The sequence below is a fragment of the Triplophysa rosa genome, linkage group LG1 (assembly GCF_024868665.1).
Source record: "Triplophysa rosa linkage group LG1, Trosa_1v2, whole genome shotgun sequence".
NCBI classification, from domain to species: domain Eukaryota; kingdom Metazoa; phylum Chordata; class Actinopteri; order Cypriniformes; family Nemacheilidae; genus Triplophysa; species Triplophysa rosa.
This window is the reverse complement of record NC_079890.1, coordinates 9806370-9829447: the sequence shown is the minus strand read 5'-3', so window position 1 is coordinate 9829447 and position 23078 is coordinate 9806370. Positions and strand designations below refer to the sequence as shown.

General features: G+C 40.4%; 1 protein-coding gene across 1 annotated transcript in view; it reads right to left on the bottom strand.

The window, feature by feature from the left end:
* The window catches only part of efnb3b (ephrin-B3b), a 77178-nt gene that overhangs the window by 10866 nt on the left and 43234 nt on the right, over nucleotides 1–23078 (bottom strand). Inside the window, exon 2 of the mRNA XM_057334550.1 lies at nucleotides 18059–18354. Within this exon, the coding sequence (XP_057190533.1) occupies nucleotides 18059–18354 (296 nt within the window). The remainder of the gene's footprint in view (nucleotides 1–18058; nucleotides 18355–23078) is intronic.

Sequence of the window (23078 nt, the reverse complement as noted above, 5' to 3'; positions counted from 1 at the left end):
CTCACTCTCTTGTCAACCTGTCGCAGAACACAATAGAAGATATTTTGAAGAATGTTGATAAATGGCACCCATTAACTTGGTTTATGTGCATACAACAGAAGTGAATGGGTGCCGGCGATATTCGGTTAACAACTTTCTTCAAAATATCTTCTTTTGTGTTCTGCAAAAGAAGAATGTCAAACAGGTTTGAAATGACAAGAGGGTGAGTAAATGATGACAGAATTTTCATATATATTTATTTATATAAATATGCATTTATTCAAAAACAAAGGTGCTTAAAAGGTTCTCACAGCGATGCCATAGAAGAACCATTTTTGGTTCCACAAAGAACAATTCAGTCAAATGTTCTTAAAAGAACCATCTCTTTCTTACTTTTTTATAATCTGAACCTTTTTTCGCCACAAAGAACGTTTTGTAAAACAGAAAGGTTCTTCAGATGTTAAAGGTTCTTGAACCAAAAGGTTCTTCTATGGCATCAAAGAACCTTTTGAAGCACCTTTTTAAGAGTGTACCCAGGCCAGGATTGAACCCATTACAGTGGTACATGAACAGTAAAAATAGAAATTAAGCTAAAATGAGTTTTGTGTTACATACAATAAATTCAAACTCAGGAGCGGTGACTTGACACGTCTTCACTACAAAATTTCAAATGCTATTAGATTATTAATGATAATCTTAAATCTATAATTTACCTTATTAGTAAGTTTATATATTTTTTATTTAGCCTTGTTGTGCAAGCACTGTCGAGCTTGTGCAGAGGCAGCAGCTTTTGCCAGAGGGGAACTGGAATCCCCTGTTTGGGCCTGGGTTCTCCTGAGGGTTTTTTTCTCCATTGGAGTTTTGGGTTCCTCGCCACCGTTTGCATACTGCTTTGCACTATTTGCCTGGCCGGGGGGACTGCTTTAGAATTTTAAAGTTTTACTTAATTAATATTGCATATAGGAATTTATAGTCTGTTATATTAATGTGTGCTTTACTATGTGTGCTGTGGTGTGTGTGTGTGTGTGCGTGGTGTGTGTGTGTGTGTGTGTGTGTGTGTGCGTGTGTTGTGTGTGTGTGTGGATGTGTGTGCTGTGTGTGTGTGTGTGTGTGTGTGTGTGTGTGTGTGTGTGTGTGTGTGCGTGCATGCGTGCGTGTGTGTGTGTGGACCTGGTTTTTATATGTTAGTGGGGACCTAAACCTGAATGCACACCAACTCATGGGGACCCGTGTCACTGTGGGGACCGAAATTGAGGTCCCACGGGCACAAAAGTTTATAAATTGTACAGAACGATAATTTTTGAAAATCTAAAAATGCAAAAGGTTTTCTAAGATCTTTAGGTTTAGGGGTTGGGTTAGTAGCAGGGGATAAAATATACAGTTTGTACAGTATACAACTCATTACGCCTATGGACTGTCCCCACGGAGATAATAAAATGTGTGTGCGTGCTTGTCTGTGTGTGCGTTCATGTTTGTATATCCCGGTGGGGACCTAAACCTGAATACACACCAACACATGGGGACTCGTGTCACCATGGGGACCAAAATTGAGGTCCCCAGGGGCAAAAAAGCTAATAAATTGTACAGAACAATATTTTTTACAAATCTAAAAATGCAAAAAATGTTCTATGATCTTTAGGTTTAGGGATAGGGTTAGGGATAGGGGATAGAATATACAGTTTGTACAGTATAAAAACATTACGCCTATGGACTGTCCCCATGGGGATAGTCAACCAAAGCCTGTGCGTGCGTGTGTGCGTGCGTGCGTGTCCATGTGTGTGTGTTAGTACGTGTGCAAATTGTGTGTGTGGAGTGTTTTGTATGTGGGTATGTCTGTCTTCTGTGTTTTCACCTTTTTCTTGTTTTTACAGGTATAACTTTAATTGTTTTTCTTATAGTCAATATGTCTCATGTACAGCTGCTTTGTAACAATGAAAATTGTAAAAAGCGCTATATAAATAAAGTTGAGAGTTGAGTTGAGTGTGTGAAATACGATGTGTTTTTCCAGTACGGTACTGAACTGTGAACTAAAATTGGGACTGCTTTGCTCACCCAACTATTTTCACCTTTGGCTCACTTCATATTTCCTGAAACGAAATAAGACTCAGTAATTCAGAAGCAACACGTTCATACGGTTGATTTAAGCCATTAACTGAGCTCTTATAAACAATTAAGAGAGTGCTGACAGCTATAGGAGAGAGGCATTGGAGAACGGGCAAAAAGATTAATAAGACTTACAGCCGACATAATTACACAATCATAATGTTTTCCATTAACTTAAAAACAGGAACGCTATGTTCCTGCGAGGTGGAATTTATGCGCATACCCGTTGAAACAACAGATTTATAAGAGAAAATGGTTGCTGATGGAGAAATGGATGTAGGTTTTTAAAGCACATTGGTAAATGTTTTTGTCCCAATGTTTGTGGATAGTCACGGCTCTGATTGGTTGGTTGTCAACTGTGAAGTTATTTAGAGTAAAGGCACAACAGGCTTTCTCTGTAGAAGACTCATGATGTAATGTCTCCTGCAGGACTTTGCTTACATTATGAAGTTGTATTCATTATGTGCATGTGTAATATAGAAGCTCATTCGAAAGCCTACAGGCTAACATTAGACCGCGTGTGTGTGTGCGTGCACAACCAGGACAGATTAAGGACCCTCTTGAGGCAGGTATGAGTATATCACACTGACAGTCTTGGCATTGGTGCATAATTGCAGCTCATAACATCCCAGATGAAGACACACATACACACACTGTAACACTAGAACACAGATGTCAAAACCAAATATGTTTAAAACATAAATGACATATGAGAATGTATATTTAATGGACTCTCCCCCCTCCGTGCGCACACAGATGAGAGCACTCTCTGTGGTCGATCTTTGCTATGTGCTCAATGACATTATCATTTTTTAGCCAGTTATTCATGTTTCTATCCGTCCAAACAAATTATGGTGTCTCTCTCTCGACCCCTGGGGCCGTCACATGGCTGCCAGTTTTCCTCAGAGGGGCCAGGCCACAGACACGCAAGAAAGCAGACCCTTACAGTCACTCAATGTAAAACATGCATGTTGTCCAATTCGGTTTCATTTGGTATTGCTCCGACTGGCTCTTTTAGTGTGTGGAAACACTTCCATTGTAGATGCGCCATAATACATGCATACAATCAGGTCGCCGTGAACCCAAACTAATTATACAGAGCTTCTCGGTTAAGAACGATTACTTGACTAATCATTTGGAAAACCCACCAGTTGAGTTGTTGAAATTAAAATCATGTCCTTTTCTAAACGGACTTGTAGTACATTAAAGCTGTGCGAATGTAAATGTGTCTTATGGTTGAGTGTTCTGAGTTGACTGGCACTGAAGTCATACCAGACAGGCTTAAAAACCACTACAGAGACTTTAACCCATCTGACCTCTTAACCATTCCATCTTAAATACACCTCCGGCTGCCAGCTCATCAGTCTGTACGAGTAAATCAGGATCAGCTGTCGATCTACTGTATTGAATATCAAATCTCTAAATGCATTTCATCAGATATATACAGTAACACAATAAAGTTTAAAGCTGAGAGAACTCACTGCGTGCAAAAAAGCAGCCGTGGTGCAGGAGTTACTCTAGATATATTGAACCCTCGTGCTCATGTGAACAGTATGAGTTTGAATCTAGCCTGCAATACATACCATATACCATAATTTCCTAATGATTTACTGTCATGGTTCTGCCACAAGACCAAGAAAGACATGTCGAGAAGAGGCAGAGCCATTACAGAACCCCATGTTTCATGTGGAGGGAGAATTTTGGCCCTGTTGGCCTTCCATACCCCCTCTCTCCGGTCTTGTCTCTGTTCCCGCCCTTTCGTTGCCTCATTATTGCTTGTAATGATTTCATGCCCCCCACCTGTTCCCTCTTGATTTGTCCCCTTATTTAATGCCCTGTGTCTTCTGTCTTGTGCTGGTTCATTGTGTTTGACTGTTTGGTGAGTTCCTGTGCTTTGTCAGTCTAGTCCAGTTTAGTTATTTGTAAATTATGTCAAGTGTTAATTTTAGTCTTGTGTAGGTGTAGTCAGTTTTAGTGCAGTCCTGTCGTGTTTTCGTACTCCCCTGTTTTGTTATGTTACCCCCATGTGGGTCTTTGTTTTGTATTTTTATTAATAAATGTCTTGTTAACCCCTTACCCGCTGTCTGTACTTGGGTCCTCTGTTTGTGTCTCCCTGACATTTACAGTCTATTCACTTCCACTATACATCTATTTAATATAAAAATGTTGGCTTAAACAATAAGCAAACAATTAAACGGCAATGAGCAAATGCACATGGAAACAGATAGAGCATTTTGCTATGCTACTTCTTCAGTGAAGATTCGGTAAAATTGGTTGGGTGCTTATTAAACAAATAGTTCATTTAAAAATGAAAATTGCCGCCCCATATGTGTATGAGCTTCTTTCTTTACTGAACACAAACAAAGACTTATAAAAAGATGCCATATTTTAATGTACTCCCTGTTGAAAAAAACAGCATTTGCTGGTTTTGAAGCATGGTAGCTGGTTTAAGCTGGCCATGAGCTGGTCCTTAGCTGGTCATGTGCTGGTTTAAGCTGGTCCTAAACCAGCTCAGGAGCAGCTTAAACCAGCAAATGACCATCTTAAACCAGCACAAATCAGCTACCATGCTTCAAAACCTACCTAACCAGCATATGCTAGTTTTTTCAACAGGGATAGGAGAAAATGACTTTTTCAAAACAAGTACATATAGCTTAAGTCCAGTGTTGGGGGTAACACGTTACAAGTAACGTGCGTTACGTAATCAGAGTACTTTTTAAGTAATGAGTAATGTAACGCAGTTACTTTATAAATTTACATATCAATACTGGAGTTACTTTGTTTTTCAAGTAACTTGAGTTACTTTTCAGTCTAATCATTGATTTATATGAACATTTTTTAAACTGCAGAAATGAAATTCTGAATTAAAAGTAGTGTAGACATGATCGCTCATGCTTGCATGAGAAACAGTCGCTAGTCAGACATAGGCAGTGTTGCCATGTCTGCAGTGCTGCAGTGTTCCGGTTTCGTTTTTGTTACACAAATCTGGCAACCGTTGACACAGCGATGGGAGGCCAGAGCTCAGATGCGGAGCTATAGTGTGGCTGCACTCGCCACCATGGACAAAATGCCTGCAAATGCCGGTCATGCTAAATTGGCAACTTTCAGATCGTGAAATTAGCGCGAGTCACGAGTCGCAACAGCAATCAATTGTCCTGCAAATGCCGGTCATGTTTGGAAGATAACTTTCAGATCGCGAAATTAGCGCAAGTCATGACACGCAACAGCAATCAATGGTCTCATGCCTCGTGAATGTAAACATAAGCTGTGTTTGACTGTTTTTGGCGCCGCACGCACAGACAGATCTGCAGATTTAAATGGGCATGGTCACTGATAGAAGAAGGGTTGGGGAGTGCAACTAGCGAAGAAGAAGGAACTAGAAGAAGGAAGGGGAGCATCTTGTGCAACTAGCCGCGCTGTCAAAACACAATAAATATGGAGAGTGACACCGAAGTTAGCAGTGTCAAAAGTAGGCAGAGCTCTGATGAGGTGGAGGACTACTGGTCAGAAAATATTTGAAATGTGTTTTTTAAAGAAAATAAAGGTGTTATAGACTATATAGGATTGTTAAATGCATTACAGTGTTAAACACTAAAGAACAGCAAAGTCTGGAAAAGCATGAGCATCAGTTAGGTGAGAAAAAGTAACGCAAAAGTAACGCAAAAAGTACTTTCAGTTACTTTCCACAAAAAGTACCCAAGTACTGTATTTAGTTACTTTTTTACAGAGTAACTCAATATTGTAACTAGTTACTTTTAAAAGTAACTTTCCCCAACACTGCTTAAGTCATATGGTGGCATAGGGATAACAATAAATCTCATTGGTTCTTGCCTGTCTTGGGACTAGCAGTCATATCATATTTAGCCATGAGTCATAGAAGAACCAATAAAACAGACGTGATGCCACGAATTAGATGAAAAATACTTGCTTTTTTACACTTTTATTTTTTACTTTAGAGGACATTTAATAACCCACCATGACCAACATTTTGCGTCTTCAGCTGAAAAAAGGAAGTTATATACGGATGGCATGATGAATTTTCATTCATGTGTGCTCCTGTAGCTCAACTAGTATCGTATTGCGTCAGCAGCGGTTGTGGTTTGATTCCCACTGAACACACATACCGAGAAAACGTATAGCATGAATGTACTGTAAGTGACTTTGGATAAAAGCATCCACAAAATGCATAAATCTAAGTGAGTTATAATAATGTTCTGCCATTGTACAGAATTCACCTGAGAGGATTTTCATGAAATGATCTCCTTTGGCGTTCAGAAGAAAGTACGTCATACGGTTTGGAACATAATTAAATGATGAATATTGTATTATGACTTTGAGTTCCTTTAAGCAATATAAATATGAATAAATAAGTGCTACCAAAAGATCACTCCAGACACATCACACTTTCTAAAAGCCTCCATCTCTCCGTGACTGTGAGTGTAGCAGTGCATGAGATCTGCATCTCTGCAGGATCCCCGGGTCTCACTGGGTTACGGTGCGGGTTACTGAGTGCTAAAAGGATGTCACGGCTTCCGTAATTTTGATAACGCGACAGACTGACAGTGAGGAGATGTGGGTCAGAATAGAGCAAGGACATCCAAACTAACTGGGTCATGTCTGTGGGCAACAGTGTTTGAGTGCAGACCTCTGCAGTGTGTGTGTGTGTGTGTGTGTGTGTGTGTGCTGTGCGTGCGTGCGTGCGTGCGTGTGCGTGTGTGTGTGTGTTTACATATATGAGTGTACATCCATTCTGTGCATACTGCAGTTCATGTCTGGATATCTCTGCTTAAACTGTGTGGGTTAAATTCAAACTGGATGAGTCATGTTTGTATGAGACTAAAAAGCCAATGAATTTTAATTATAGAAAGAAATGAGAAAGAGTGAGTTTAACATTCTACACTTGTTTCTGGCCAGCCAGATCTTTATAATATCTTTTTAAAATCAAAAGTGTGTGTTGTAGAGTATGAAAAATGCTAAAGATCTATATGTATGTGTGTAAGCTGTCAATCTAGATATCTATCTGTCCTCTGCACCCACATCCTTATCCCCCCGTGTCTCCCCTTCGCTCGTTCTGGTCATCGTTTTTTGAGTGGATGCCCCTTTTAGCTCACTGTCCATTTTGAGGTTGTTTTAGTTTAGCCTCTCGACACCCAAGGGAAAAGCACAAACACATTCCCGCAACTTTCAAGTCATCCCTTGAGTAAAACTCAATCTCTTTCTTCCTCCTATCTAGGAGGAGACAGGTTGATGACATAATCAACCTCCGCTCCACCCTGACCCACTGCTCCGCACACTTGGCAAATTAGTTTACCCCCACAAAACACAACATTGACGCGCCACTGACGCAACGCTGCCACAACATTTGTTTGCCCTCTGGACAACTTTTACTTGAAGAGCGGAGACGAAGAAGTTGTTGAGGTGAAGGACAAATGCGTGTTTGCCGAGAGAGGGAGAAGGATGAAATGAAAAGCGGGAAGTGGGTCAGTGGTCTGAAGGGAGGATGGAGATGGCCTTCAGTGAAAGAAAGTGAGAGAGAGAAGGAGAGATAAAGAGAAGGAGGGGGGTTGCTATATAAGGAAAGATGCCGGAGAGTGTGAGACAGAAACAAATATGAGAAAAACAGAGGAGCGGCGAGTTCAGGAGAAGGATTCTTGCGGACTCTGAATTTCTGGGTCATATCAAAGCCAAACGGCAAACAAGAGAGAGTTTGACCGAACACACATGCGGAGACAGCTAAAGTGGTTTCAGTGTGTGCTGAACGGAGTCGAACCTCTTAAAGACTGTAATCACATTTCACTGTCGTTTTAATTATACGTTCTAATGAAAGAAAGCAGAACACTGTAAGTACACTGACAGCAATGTGTGTGTCTGCGTGCCTGCGTGTGCCTATAAGCCAAACACGGAACAAGGTCTCTAAACACACACACACAGAAAGAAAACCCTTTTGCAAAGTCTTCAATTCACTTTGGCCCTTCTGTTTGACAGAGCAGCCAGAACTGCACATACACACACACACACACACACACACGCCAACATCTGGAGTACTTTAGGGCTGGACAGATTTTAGGGCCAACCATAATTCACTGACCTTACGTGTGTGTGTGTGTGTGGAGAGATAGAGAAAGACCAACTAGGGACAAAATGGTTGCCTTCTCTAAGAGCTTTTTGCTTTCCTCTCAAAATTTGAGTATGCAAAATGTGCACAACGGCAAATATTAATATCAACTGGAAAAAGAAAGACAGAAGGATGAAATTACGTGCAGAAAAAGAGAAAGAGCGGAAAATGGAGAGAATGTGAAATAGGAGAAACATGGGTGGTAGCAGGTTGAAATAATGCATCGTGACATCTGTGCCTGCACAGAGCTCGAGGGAGAGAGGGGGAATGAAAAAGAGGGACAGAAAATATCAGTGGAAATAGAGATGATGGATTGTGAGAAAGGTGATAATTGAGATATGTGTAAATTGGTCTGTATAAGAAAATATGTTTAATTAAGGTTTGTTTGTATGGTCTGTATATTGGTATCTGTGAGCGTGCGTGCTTTATTTGTTCTCTGTGGATTTGAAGACTGGAGCAGAAATAGAGGAAGAGGGTTTGGATGACTGGAAGGAGGATAGTTTGGATGCATTTGAGTGTGTGTGAGACAGACAAAGAGAGAGAGAGGGTGATTTTTTGGTCTGTTTGTTAAAGGAGTCACCGGATGAAAATCCAAAATGTTTAAGTGCTATAATCGGGTCCCCGGTGCATCTAGCAACCCAGAAAACGTGAAAAACAAGATCCCAGTAAGTTAGTTTTGATGAGCCTTTCCCTACAAGCATGTGAGAAATCGAGCCGTTCAGATCTCGCTCCTGTTGTGACGTAAAAGCAGGATCTTATTATAAAATTACTGCCCTTTAATATACACAATTCCACCCACGGTGCTGCCGCCATTGTTGTTTTCACAAGCGACAGCGGTGTACGTGATGCCATGGCTAAAGTTCGTGGACAACATGCAATGTAGTCGCTGCACAGAGTCCAAACCTAGGAAGAGACAGGAGTGGATTTATTTTATTTTTAGTGGAAATCCCTCAGAAACCATAAGTAACAACCTGCTTATTTGTGCGAATCACTTCAAGCCGGAGTACTTTATCGAACGGGGACAGTACAAGCACGATTAGCTTCAAAGTTGTTCCTCAAGAGGGATCGAGACCAACTGAACGAGACAAAGCTGCCGATGTAAGTAATATTTATCAATAGTCTGAACTGACGTACATGTACCGTATATATAGGAAGATAACGTTAGCATACGATAGCGAAGGGAACTAAGTCAGTCACGGGCTAAATAGAACATTCAAAGCCAGTATTAAACTTACTTTATATTTATACAGTATGTTATTTGGCAAATGGGCACTTGGAGTTTAGCTGTATGTATGTTAATACATTATGTGCGTTAATATGTTCAGCTGCTGCAAGCTGTTTGTTTTGCTAATGAACAGGGACGAACACTGCGGTTAGTTTCGTTTTAAAAGTCTCAAATCATTCGTCCTTAGGCTGAAAAATCTGTCACAGCATACTAGTTATGCTCTCACGTTGTGTGTGTAACGTTATAACTTGTCAACGACAAGCGTTAAAATCCACGTAATTCCGCTGAGATCTGCAGGTGCGCATTCCGTGGATTTTAGGCAAGCATACACGCACAACGTGAGCGCATTACGGATTTTTAAGTCTCCGGACGAATGATTTGAGACATTTAAAACAAAACTAATCGCAGGAGTTCCAGAAACATAATTTAGCTAAACCATTGCCATGGCAGTACTACACGTGTGTTGTGTTGACACGCTGGACGGAAGTGGGATGAGGTGCGCTGTAACTCTTTATCATTTAAAGAGACATGCACCAAAATGGGTTGCTGTGAGAATAGCTGTTTTTGACGAGGCAAAAAGGGTTTTGTTTACACAGCCATTGAGTGTTTATAAGCAAAATATGTTCCCGACATTTCATGAAGACCCTAATAAATCATACCAACTTGTTGAAAGTGCTAATCCGACGAGTCCTTTAAGTCATTTGTTTTTAAATGGATATTTTAGCCAAAAATTAAAATTGTTTTACTCACCCTCAAAGCATCCTATTTGTATATAGACTTTTTATTATTATATAGACTTTTATTTTTAATATATTTATTTTATTATTATTTTTATTATATATTTATAATTATGTAGTCGGAGTTGTAATACCACGTCTCCTGGGTCTTCCAAGCTTTAGAATAGGAGTGAATAATGGATGAGATTTTGAAGCTCCAAAAAGTTCATCCATTGATCAAAAAACTGCTCCACGCAGCTCCGTCGGGTTAATAAAGGCATTTTAAAGTGAATCGATGCTTTTGTTAAAGAGAAATCTCTATATTGACAACTTTATTAACGATAATGTCTAACTTCCGACAGCTTAAAAATCTAACTAAATGATGTTTATTTAAAAATGTAAAAGTTCTTCATAGTTGAGTAATTTACAAATGCTTTTCGAATCAGATCAACTAAAACATTGAAAGAGTCGACTCACAAATCAGCCTACACCCTGAGAAACAGGTTCTGGCACAGCTCTATTATACCTTTTCTCTTTCCGTTCATTTTCCAGACCCTTCGAGTTTGAGAGCAGGCTGTTCGCTTGCGAGAAGACACTAGATGCACACACACACAGTCGCTGGCCCCCATTATCTGAGACAGCTTTGTGTTTCGAGTGTAGGGCACAGGGATTAAGGCAGATCTATAACCGTGAATGGAGGAGTGTTAGGTTCCTCTCTCCCACAGAATTAATTACCCTAATTAGACTCCTTAATTGCATGCATTACAATTCTGGTTTCAGAGGGGAGGAACAGACTCCACACACATTGAGCAGAAGGTGCGGTGGCACAAACCCAGCTGAGACATGCATCTTCTACTCCATATTAATAAGCTTGTTCACACAGCTGTAAATATATGGATGCAATATTAGCACTCAAAAGAGCTCATTAGTCGGTAGAAGAGCATATTAACCCATAGGACAGGACGTACTGCAGCGTTGTCTTGTTTTCAAATGCTGGTTGATCTAATCTGCCCCGTCTGAGGTGACATTAGGGTTCCATGCTTCGATTTTCATTTTTTCCTTCATTTGCTTACACAGCAGACAGCTTTGGTCATCATAACAGACGTGAGGGTCAAGCGGCATGCTTGTTCTAAAAGCGCCAAGAGCTCTTTCAAGAGCCTGTCTGGTCATTTCAGTGTCAATTATATGACCCCTTTGTTTCTAAGGGACTAAAATAAAATGTGAAGTGGTCTAAACATGTTGTTGGTCATGTTGCTTGTAAGAAAGTCTGGCAGCGTAGCAAACTTTGCTATTACTGTAATGGAAAAGTGCCGCATACAGCACATACTGTACCATCACAGACCATCTGAAGCTTTCGTGACTTTTAAGGAAATTTCTAATATTCAGGGAGTTTACAAATTCTTAGCGTCCTAAAATGAGCTTGTAGCGAGGAAGGCGGGACGAGAGCCGTGGGGCAGGAAGGCGGGACCGGTGGCGTGAGTGATAATGAGTATCAGCTGTACGCGCACCGGTCCCACATGCCTCACGGGGGAGCTCGGTTTATTTATTTTTATTTTTTAACATTTAACAATAAACTTTAATCAAAAATAAACAAACAATAATACGGAAGTAAAAGGCCGGCAGCCCCTCACGGACGACTGCCGGCCACACAAACATAAACACAAAACTTAACATTTCCGGGCCCGGTCCTCTCTCGTCAGCAGTCCCGTCGCTCGTCCTCTTATGCTCCCGAGCTCCCCCGTGAGGCATGCGGGACCGGTGCGCATACAGCTGATACTCATTATCACTCACGCCACCGGCCCCGCCATCCTGCCCCATGGCTCTCGTCCCGCCTTCCTCCCTACAGAGCTTCTGTGGGTTAATTATTCACAAGACTGGTCAACATTGACAGGCAAATTTTGTTTCAGAGACACACCGAGATCCTCCTAAGCACATCTGTATGTTTCACTTTACTCTCTGGGTTATATTGGATTTAGAATTTCTGTCTAAGCAGGTGATACTTGGCCAGAATAAGAGTCAAACACACTTCATGCCAACAGTCAAAAGTCTAGCCATGGGAGTGAAGACTTTCATGATCAAACAGGAGTGACTTCCCACACTTGCAGTGTAGACATTGATTATAGCGTTTGAGCTCAAGTTGTCTTGCATCACTTGCTCTCAGTGTAGACATGGTATAATACTGCTGGAGAACTCTGAACCTGTTATCAGTGAGCTTTACAAAACTGTTCCAGAGAAACGATTGGTTACAGATACAAACACACATACGCACATGCTTGAAAATGCCAGTGTGGTTTAACATTTTTGATGATTATTAAAATCTTGGCAAGGCAGTCTGCGTGCTTGGTGAATTATGGCTTTGGCATCAAGCACAGCAGAATGAAGAATCTGCCAAAATGGAAAAAAGGGACCAAAATGTGAAAGAAATAAAGACAGACGTCAGCAAAGGTCAGACGAGGAAAGAATCTCCTCTGTGCTGGATACACTAGCATTAAAGAAAATAAATAAACAGAGATTAAAAGATTTATCTGAGTGACAGATGAGTGGATGAGGATCTGGAGGGAAATGGAACAACAAATGAGAGCGGATAGAAGGCAGCCAAATGAACGGTTAGATGAATACGTCCACAGAGGGTGTGTGTGTGTGTGTGTGTGTGTGTGTGCCACAAAAGGCAATTGAGAACCAGATATTGTTTGGAAATACTTAATGAAATTAAGCAATTATTACAGTTATTAAAAAATAATTATAAAATTTTTTTTAGAGCCTACAGATATTTGTGATGTTCTATACTGTTAATTCTTTTTTTGTTGTACTAAAATGCTTAAAAAGTGCCATATGCACTGTACCTCACCTAAATCGGTCTATGGCAAACAAAGACAAAACAGATAAATAAAAGCAAAGAGATCAATTAACAAACACATTTTTCAATTGCTCTGCCTTTGCAGCATTTTAGTTTTGACTTAAAAATGACTGTATGAGGAAATGCTCTGGTTTATGGTTACAGACTATCTATCAAACTTAAAGGTCCATTAAAATGATTTACTTATACCTAAAATTCACAAGTTTGCCATTTCGTGTCACTATAAAACCCAGGGTGTAGTCAAATTCATGAATGACTCTCATGAGCAGGTTCTTATGAGAAGACTCACAAATGAATCAAGCACAAATCAGCTCCCACAGAAGTTATCATAAAACATTACTGGACTTCTGAAATGAAATTGTTACATTTCTTCCTGTTCCCCTCCCTAGTGTGTGTTTAAATCAGGGCTGTCAAAAGATTAATCACGATTAATCGCATCCAGAATAAAAGTTTGTGTTTACATAACATATGTCTATGTACTGTGCATATTAATTTTGTATTTATAAACACAAACACATACACAAGTATACATATTTAGGAAATATTTACATGTATTTATTTATATTTACCAATAATTTAAATTATATATAAATGTTCATTAATATTTAGATTTTTCTTAAATATATGCATGGATGTGTATGTGTTAATAAATACAAAATTATTATGCACAGTAAACAGATAAATATTATGTAAACACAAACTTTTATTCTGGATGCGATTAATCGCGATTAGTCTTTTGACAGCCCTAGTTTAAATACATTTTCTCCATTTTCTAACCACCTTTTTTAACTTGTTCAACTCACTTTTTCAATTGCATACACTGTCTCTTCTCCCCTCCAGATGTCTTGTGGACAACTGGCCAACCCCAATCCCCAATCCCACCTCATACCTTTAATCTCCCTCCACACACAGTAAACATCCTATTTGCAGGCTAAAGTCCTGTTTACTCAAAAAGTGTGTGACTGTGTGTTTGATGAATAGATGATCTAGGGAGATTTACAACGTAAGCCTGTGTGTGATTTTTTTGTGTGTGTGTTTGGTGATCGTGTGATAGGATCAGCGTTTCGTGCGTGTACGTCTGTGTGAGAATGAATGCCAGAAGGATAATTCACACACACAAACACACACACACAAATTAAAAAATAGTGTTCTGTACAATTTATAAGCTTTTTTGCCCACGGGGACCTCAATTTTGGTCCCCACGTGACACGAGTCCCCATTTGTTGGTGTGCATTCAGGTTTAGGTCCCCACCGGGATATAAAACATGTCCACATACATGGCATTGGTCTGGCAGCTGTGTGTGTATGCTCTCTGTTCATTATTGCTATTAACGGGTCATGTTTGCGTGATCTTGCACACTAAATTGCAGCCATGTAGTCTTGTGTCTGTATTTGACTCAATGAGGCGATGTCAAAGGTCAATGGCATGGTGTGCATTGGATAAGTCCAGCACCCCCCACACCCACCCATCCCAGAAAACACATCCCTCCACAAGTGGTTCCTCAGCAGAAAGAGGCACAATGTCGGCTTTGTCTGCTACAGCAGAGAGACCAGAGGCTGTTTGTGTGTGTGTGTGTGTGTGTGTGTGTGTGTGTGTGTGTGTGTGTGTGTGTGTGTGTGTGTGTGTGTGTGTGTGTGTGTGTGTGTGTGTGTGTTAAATGAATCACACAAAGCTAACTAGTTGGAATCCAATTAGTGTTTTTTTTTCTTTCTGACCTTTAGGGAGTATCTGCCCTATCCTTCCACGCATAAACACACATGCACACACACACACATACACACACACACACACACAGTAAATTACTCATTACTGCAAAAAAGTAGCACTATGACACATTGGAATCACACAGGGCACATACACACGGCAGCACTATGTGTTCTTTGACCTAAATTGGATGCAAACTGTCACATTCTCTTATTCACACTGAACTAAGATACTATTCGTCCTTTTCTCTAAATCAACTCCATCCCTCCCTCTCCCACAACTGATGCTACATAATGTTTGTTTACCAAACTTGTGTGCACACGCACGCATTTGTAGTTCCATTCATTAGTCTGTGTGTTTGTGTGCGCATGTCACATCACTTTTGTTTAACATGATTTGATCAGTCATTCTGTCAGGGACGCTCAACATGCCATCGCATGTTCAACTGTATTTGCGTTGGTTTCCTCACAAGATACTCCTCAAATGTTTATAGCCATTCTGGTCAACATTCTGGGAATGGCTTTGGTCTGTTTTGCTGGCACCAAATGTTCTGATTGGCTAAAACTGTGATCCAATCAGCTCACAGAAGCCAGATGTGCACCGATAAAACTCGGCCAAAAACCGCTGGCAGAACATACAGGTTGTTGGCGAGTGTAAAACTCTCTCTCCATAGGCAACTCTCTCTCTGTTTCTCGTTTACTTCTCATCTCCCTGGTGTTTGTGGTTAGCTTTTGTCTCAGTAAGAAGGGAAAACCTCCGTCTGGGGGCTTTAAAACGTTCAAATATTCATCCAATATACTGTAGATCTCTCGGAATCCCTCACTCCCTTTGCTCTTTGACCGCCTCTCCATCTCTTTTCTTCTCTTAGTGTCCTTCTATTCCTACTTCTGTGTATTTATGCACTCAAATCTCAAGTAAAAAACTATTCAAATTTATTTGTTAAAAAATATGGTACCGCACACACGTGTGAACATGATTCACAGTCTAATAAAATAGACTGCAGAGATTTTGACATCTGTGTGTTTTTGAGCTGCTGTTTGGTAAAGAAACACAGAAAATCTAGTCTGTCCATCTGGTTCTCTCGTTCTCTCATCCTCTTTTCCTCTTCAGTTCTCCTCTCTCAGTTTGAGTGACAGTTAACCATCTGTCTCTGTCCACTGCCACAGCAATGCCACGCCGATAAGGAGCCCAGAGCAGCTCCGCAGTCAGGTACCCCAAATCCCTCACACTGACTGACAGCAACGGGTGTATGTGTGTGTGTGTGTGTGTGTGTGTTCATGAGCAACTCTGGTGTAGGACAGATACTGGAATCACTGCAAAGCGAAGAGAGTTGTTATTTAAAGAAACAGTTCACCCAAAATGACAATTCTGTCAAGATTTATTCAGCCTCACGTCATTCAAGACTTGTAGGACAACGTTATACAAAATATCTCACAACAAAATGTGCCAAATGTGAATGTGTGTCTGGATGAGATTCAAGAGCTACAGTTGATACTCTTCAAAATGTTTCCTTTTTGTTTCACAGAAGAAAGAAAAGCACAAGGACATGAGGTTGAAAAATGTAACGTTTTGGGTGAATTGTTCTTGTGTGTGTTAAGGAGTGAAAACATTGTTACACACTGACCTAAGGGCATCTTTATGACCTCTGTGATAATTAGACAACAAGATTGCAGCAGCCATAATGACCCCCCCCCCCCTCTCTCGCTCTCTCTCTCTTACTCTCGTTCTCTCTTTCATGAATCACTCTTGTTCGAGCTCATTTATGCTATTCTGAATAAATGAACACATGTTAAGGTAGGTTAATTACTACCATTCACCCTAAGGTGCAAGTCTCCAATGTACACATAACCTCACTCACACACATGCTTCAACACATGTGCATGAAGCTGTCAGATCCATCACACATAAGAAATCAAAGCCGGTCATCACAGAGGCTGTATAAATACACACAACTGCACACGCACACAACAGTATTGTAAAGAAAACATACTGTGTGTGCACATACACAATAAAGTCTAAATTAAATGTTCAATGACTCCTAAAATCATCTTCCATCATTTTTCTTATTTCTCTGCATCAACAGCTGTTTGTTGGTTTCTCTCTCTCGTCCTCTGCTCTGTGTGTGCGCGTGCCTCTGACCTTGTGTTCGAAAACTGGCGCAGGCTGTCGATCGATTCGTCTGGTCTGTTGAAGCAATGATAAAGCCCGTGTATGTGCGTGTCAGTGACGCCTGCGTTAAAGCTTCACAGAACACGGAGAGGGTCCAGATTCCACCTGACAACCATACACCAGTGGAAGGTGAAGAAACTCATGGTTTGATTCTTATCATGGAGACATGGTGTCTCGGAGACCTGCGACTGCTAATATTAGACTCGGCCCACCCATCACACCTTCACACATACTTATCACACTCATACGCACACACTTATCATGCCATACTCGAGCACAAAAATATAAGCGCACCGTCATGAGCGCCAAATGTTTTTTTTGTTTTTGAAATGTCTCTGATAAGATGTTTCTTTATCTGTTATTTAAAAATATGCATTGCATTTCACTAACATCTAATAAATGCTCATCTCTCTTTCACAGATTTATTATTACAGATTTTTTACCTCATTTTATAGAAATTACTGTGGCAAATTATGATTTGTATGTTAGATTGCAACCATCAGACTTAACAGTTTTAATATACATTTCTGGTCTTATTGTGTACTGCACATTATTCCAAAAATATACATGTATTGTCTTTGGAATAATGTTTACTTTCAAATCCTAAAAAAAAATCTAAAGTTCCTGATTTTCCTTGTCTCTGGAAAACATAGGAAAAGATGCCAAATATGTCTGAAGTCTATTGCATGTAATGGGTTTAAGCATGTTGGGGCATCTGCTACTGAACATCCGGCACTCTTCTGATTCAAATCTTTTTTCCCAAGTGTTGATATTGACAGGCTTCCGTTTGTGTTGGCCTCATTCCCTCCGAGCTACCGTGCGTTGTTTTAAAAACAACCCGTAGTAACACGACCCAAAGCGAGATGGTTTCATTCGATAAACTCACAATCAGCCAAATCTCGACGGATGATCATCACTTCATTGAGAACCCACTAGCCTGAATTAAAAACAAACCCAAAATATCCCCCTTGGTAAAATACCATCATGCAATTCCTTCCCACAGCATGGAAAAACCAATTAAAACAATAAACAAGAGGGGACGGCGAATAAATGTACAAAGCCTGACATAATAAACACAAGCGCACTTGCACGTCTTTGAGTCTGTTTCAAACAAAACATACTTCCAGTTCATAATCAAATGTTTTGATGTGCGTCAGTGAGTCGTAATGACATGCATATGAACACTCACCGATGATGAAATAGTCCTGATTCGTTTTAAATTCGTGGCCCCACAGGTTGGGCGAGTACTCCTGAAACTTGATGGTGAAACGCATGTCGCTGTTGGGTTTATCGCAGGTGAGGAGCAGGTTGGGAGCACCAGTCACTTCACACCTGTCCGCCTGGTCCCGTGATGACACCAGGTATAGTTTATAGTACTCGTATTCGGCGGGGGCTCGGGGACCTGGGGGCTCTGATGCTGGACAGATGAGGTCCAGACGATCGCCGATCTGAGGGTAGAGGATGTAACCCTCATCAGCACTAAACCTGGATAAGAGAGAAACAGAGACATAAGAAACAAAAATGACAAAAAATGGTAAAAAATTATACTACGACCACAAAATAACTGACACATATTAGACATAGCATAATAAAATAATAAATAATACTGGATATAAGGATAGTGCCTTTTAGAGGTAAAAATTGCTGCTTACTCTATTTTTTACACACTAGTTGATATTATTTAGTATTATTAATAATATTGTTCAAGTGGCCGTTATTACCACGATACACTTTTGTACTAAAAACAATCAATATTGTGGATGAAAACAGATTCTTTAATGAGACACCTGAGCTTGTTTGTGTTTCACAAATGTTGACACTTCCAGGCAGTTTTATCTGCCATTGTATTGCTGTGCAGTAGAGAGAAGCGCAGAAGATTATCCGTGATACATTATCCTAATCTAGCCCTGACAGCCCTGAATTTTTAAAGTCGTAATTTCTTTTTTATAGATTTAACAAAGCAAAATCGAAATCATTCCAAGTACCTGGAACCTACTTAAGCACCCCCTGGGGTTTGCATACCTCACTGCAATAAATCACGTTTAGCTTCTCTACAGGTAAAAACTGACGCTCTTCGTTTGCATTCATTCATCTTTCAACATCGTATCTCTCTTCCTGTTTATTCAACCATCTAATGAAAGTGCTTTGCACTGTAATTCATCTAAAGGTGGCGAGACTTCAAGGTTTTGTGGCAGAAATATATTTTGTTCTTGTATCTTCAACAAGTGTCTCTAATGAGAATGAATGGGATCCAAATCCCACCCCGAGCCTTGTGTTTCTGAAGGGAAACAGTGTCAGATCAAAGCGAATCAAAGGACGCGTCTCAAGCTTCTAGTTTCCAGGAGAATTTGGCTGTTGCGGAATCTCATGGAGTTTCCTTTGAATTCTTTCTATGTAAACAAATGACTCGCAGACGCTAATTACCATTTTATCGTCGTCTCTGAACAGCCAGCCACACCAACGGCTATTTATATGTAAACAAATTAAGGCAGCTGGGCTTGTTTTTTTACGGCGTCGTGTTTACATGCGAATAGAAATGCCTAAATAGTTTCGCGAAATGATGGGTGGATCCATTTACAAATCGCGTCTTTTACCACACAGGCATGTTTGTTAATGCTAGTCACTTTTCCTTTTAAGAAACAAAAGTGAATTCGTGTGTGAGGAAAAGACGAAAAGAGTGCATGTGGCATTCCTCTGAGAGAACTGTTTCCTGTCCTTGTTACACAAGTTCAGAAGGTTATCAGGAGCTCTTACTGTGAAGAGCACAGACACTCAACACACACTTCACATACTACAATTAGACTGACCGACACTTAACACACACACACACGTGCACGCACACATGCACATATCTGCGGATATTTACCCAAAACAAAACACAGACATACACCGTTGCTAAGGGTTTTTGCTGGCAGGTAGACAAGCACGGTGTAAAAAACACACAAGGAAACTCATGAACAAAAAGTTCCAAAGCATCCAGTAGATGCAAAAGATGCTTTTGCATACACGTTCTCTTTTTGTGAGGTAGATTTTTGTCTGTTGTTCGATGGCAGACCCCGTCACAGTAGACTTGATTTGAAGAATGGAAAGCAGAGCGAAAGAGAGACAGAGAGGTGTTGCGGATCACAGGACAGAATGAAAGGGGTGGATGAGAGATAAAATAGCTTACGAAACCCAGAGAAAAGAGTAAACAGAGGACAACAATGACGAAAGGAAAAACAGGTGGCGAGAGAAAAAAGAATGCAAGAAAGTGAGAAAGAAACGCGGGAGATAATGGAGGCGCTAGTTCAGTGCTGGTCGGCCTGTTGACATGGTCACGCTGGTCGGCTGTAACCCACTGAACTCTCTGCTGAGAGCCGGACAGAGAAGTCAAATGATACTCTCCTTTATCACCACATTCACACCTTCACTCTCCTTCCCTCCCTCTGTGGCTCTGTGACAGAATGATATTTAGTCTTACGCACGTTCACTCCTACAATACACACACAGGTTTACACTGCGAGCGAGAGGTGTGATGAGACCAGATCGCATAATTAATGAATGAGTTATTTTAGCTTAAATCCTTAAAGTGACAGTTCACCCAAAAATACAAAAGTTTGTCCTCGTTTACTCACCCTCTTGTCATTTCAAACCACAATGACTTTCTTTCTTTTGCAGAACACAAAAGAAGGCATTTTGAAAAATGTTTTTAACTGGCCCCAATTCACTTGCATTAGTTTTGTGTCAATACAATAGAAGTGAATAGAGGTCAGTGCTGCTCCGTTACCAACTTTCTCCAAAATATCTTTTGTGTTCTGCGGAAAAGAGAAAGTCATAGAGATTTGAAATGACAAGAGGGTGAGAAAATGATGACAGAATTTTCATTTTTGGGTGAACTATCACTTTAAATGCAGCTCATTCAATTACAATTGAAAGTCTGAGTTATACAATTTATAAACTGCTATTCATGCTACATGTTTAAAACTTGCAGGTTTGGGAATTATAAAATATATTATTATTAACCATTAAAAAAGAATAAACGCTTCCAGCTATGCAAGCTCAAATGTGTGCACAATAGCATCCATAATTGTAATTCTTTGAATGCTTTTCATTTTAAGTGTTGCCACGAGGGGTGCTAAACTTTTCTATGACCACCCTTTCTCTTTCAGTTCAGTTATCATTTAGACATCATAACAGTTTGCAATATAAACAGAAGCAACAATAAAAGAAAAATATTCTGTCATCACTTACTCTCTTCTCATGTCGTTCCAAACTGTAGGACTTACATTCTTCTGCAGAACACAACAGAAGATATTTTGAAGAATGTTGATAACCGAATAACATTGGCCCCCATTGACTTCCATCGTATGGACACAAAACCCCTGAGACATTTTTCAGGGTGAATAAGTGATGAGAGATAGATGCTCTGGGATTGACAGTTTTTAAATAGTTATGATAGTGAGAATTTTTAAGTTTTAAAAATTAATTAAAAAAAAAATCATGTCTTGAAACCAAGATTTCGTGAGAATCACCCACTGGTCTTGTGTACTGGTCTAAAATAAAATATTGGTAAAATATTTTTTTCTGGCACAATTTTTGTGCACCAACAGCTTCAACTTTGTTACCGTAAAGCATTTTCTCGCATGACTTTACAAGCTTACAGTTCACACACAGTGAAACAAAAGCTCCGTATCCGACTTTTAAAACATGCGTGCAGCCGTACAGCCTGTGCAATTACATATGTTTCAGCCCGGGACCACATTAGCCTCCGTGATTGAACAACTGTCAGGCAGCAATGTCTAATGAGCAAACTCAGGGTTAAGCAAGTGCTCCGCAGATAATTAGGGAACATTTGCAGAACCTCGCTGAAGACTTTTTGACCTGTGAGTCAAGCTTGAAAAAGTGTGAAGGAAAGAGGGCGCGAATAAAAGCGCAGACACAATGACGGCATTGTGATTGTGGAATTAAAATGGGATGAAAATAGTAGACTTATATAAACTGAGACACTTAGTGGAAGAGGTATGTGAGTGTTTGTGTTCGCGAAGCTCAACAAAAGCTAACTGCGCAGACATGGCAAGCATTCAAAGCGTGGATTAAAGTGAAATTATATCAACATCTCTCTGTTTACTCTCAATATAAATATGATAATACACTCCTCCAGCCATTCCTTCACATCCCAAACACTCATCATTCCTGTTTTCTTCTGGCTCTCTCACTCTCCCTCGCTATCTCTCTAGCCTTTTTCTTTCCTCCTCTGCAACAAAGGTGGCATTCATGGTCATACATTGAAACAAGGAGTGGGGGGATAGAAGGGGGGCAGAGGTGACAGGAGTGTGTGTGTGACGGGCTCATTTATGAGAGCAGAAACATCATTTTGTCAAACTTTGCCGACGCCCTTCCCTGACCCTGACAGCTTTTGAAAAGAGCCGTGTGTTAGTTTTACCCTGTGACGCCCCTAACAGTGCTGACCCTCACCCCCACCCCTGTCCGCCCAACTCCACCTTCTCTTGTCCATGCACCCCCCCCCCCTCTTCGTCAGTTTTGCATTACAAGGATTCCACACGAGAAACTCGAGCTGTGTCCAAAAACAAGCTCAGGGCACAGGTGCAGTGAGGTGGACCTTTGTGTCTGCGTGTGTGTGTGTGTGTGTGTGTGTGTGTGTGCGTGTGTTCGTGTGTGTGTGTTTCGGTGTGCATAGAAAATGGAATGCCAGAAATGGTCGAGAATCCTTGATAAACGCAGGACATTCGATAGATAAACTCAGATTTCAACAGGTCCTAGATGAGAATACCATCTATAGAACTGGCTGTAAAAAAAATGTGATTTTACAGAATTGTATTGTTTTATGTGTTATATATTTTTGAAATACGGTAAAAATGTCAAATTACAGAAATAGACCGTAAGTTACAAGTGGGATGTAAAATAACATGAAAAACATCTAACTTTCTTTGCAAAATTTTCCAGCTGCTGGAATTAGTTTTTTTACAGGATTTTTTTACAGTGAGAAGTACGGTTACTACAGAAAGTTTTTTTTATATATTGTTGGTAGGAAATATGACTGATGCTGGTTTGTGTTGTGGTTAGTTGCCAGGGTGTCTCTAAGTGGTTCCAAGGGTGAGCTGCTGGGGTTGTCTGGTGGCTGCTTGACTAATTTGACGGATTAATTTGATTTCTATGGGATGAGTTACAAGCTGAAGTGTAATACTTCTATGGTCATTAAAACAAACCCC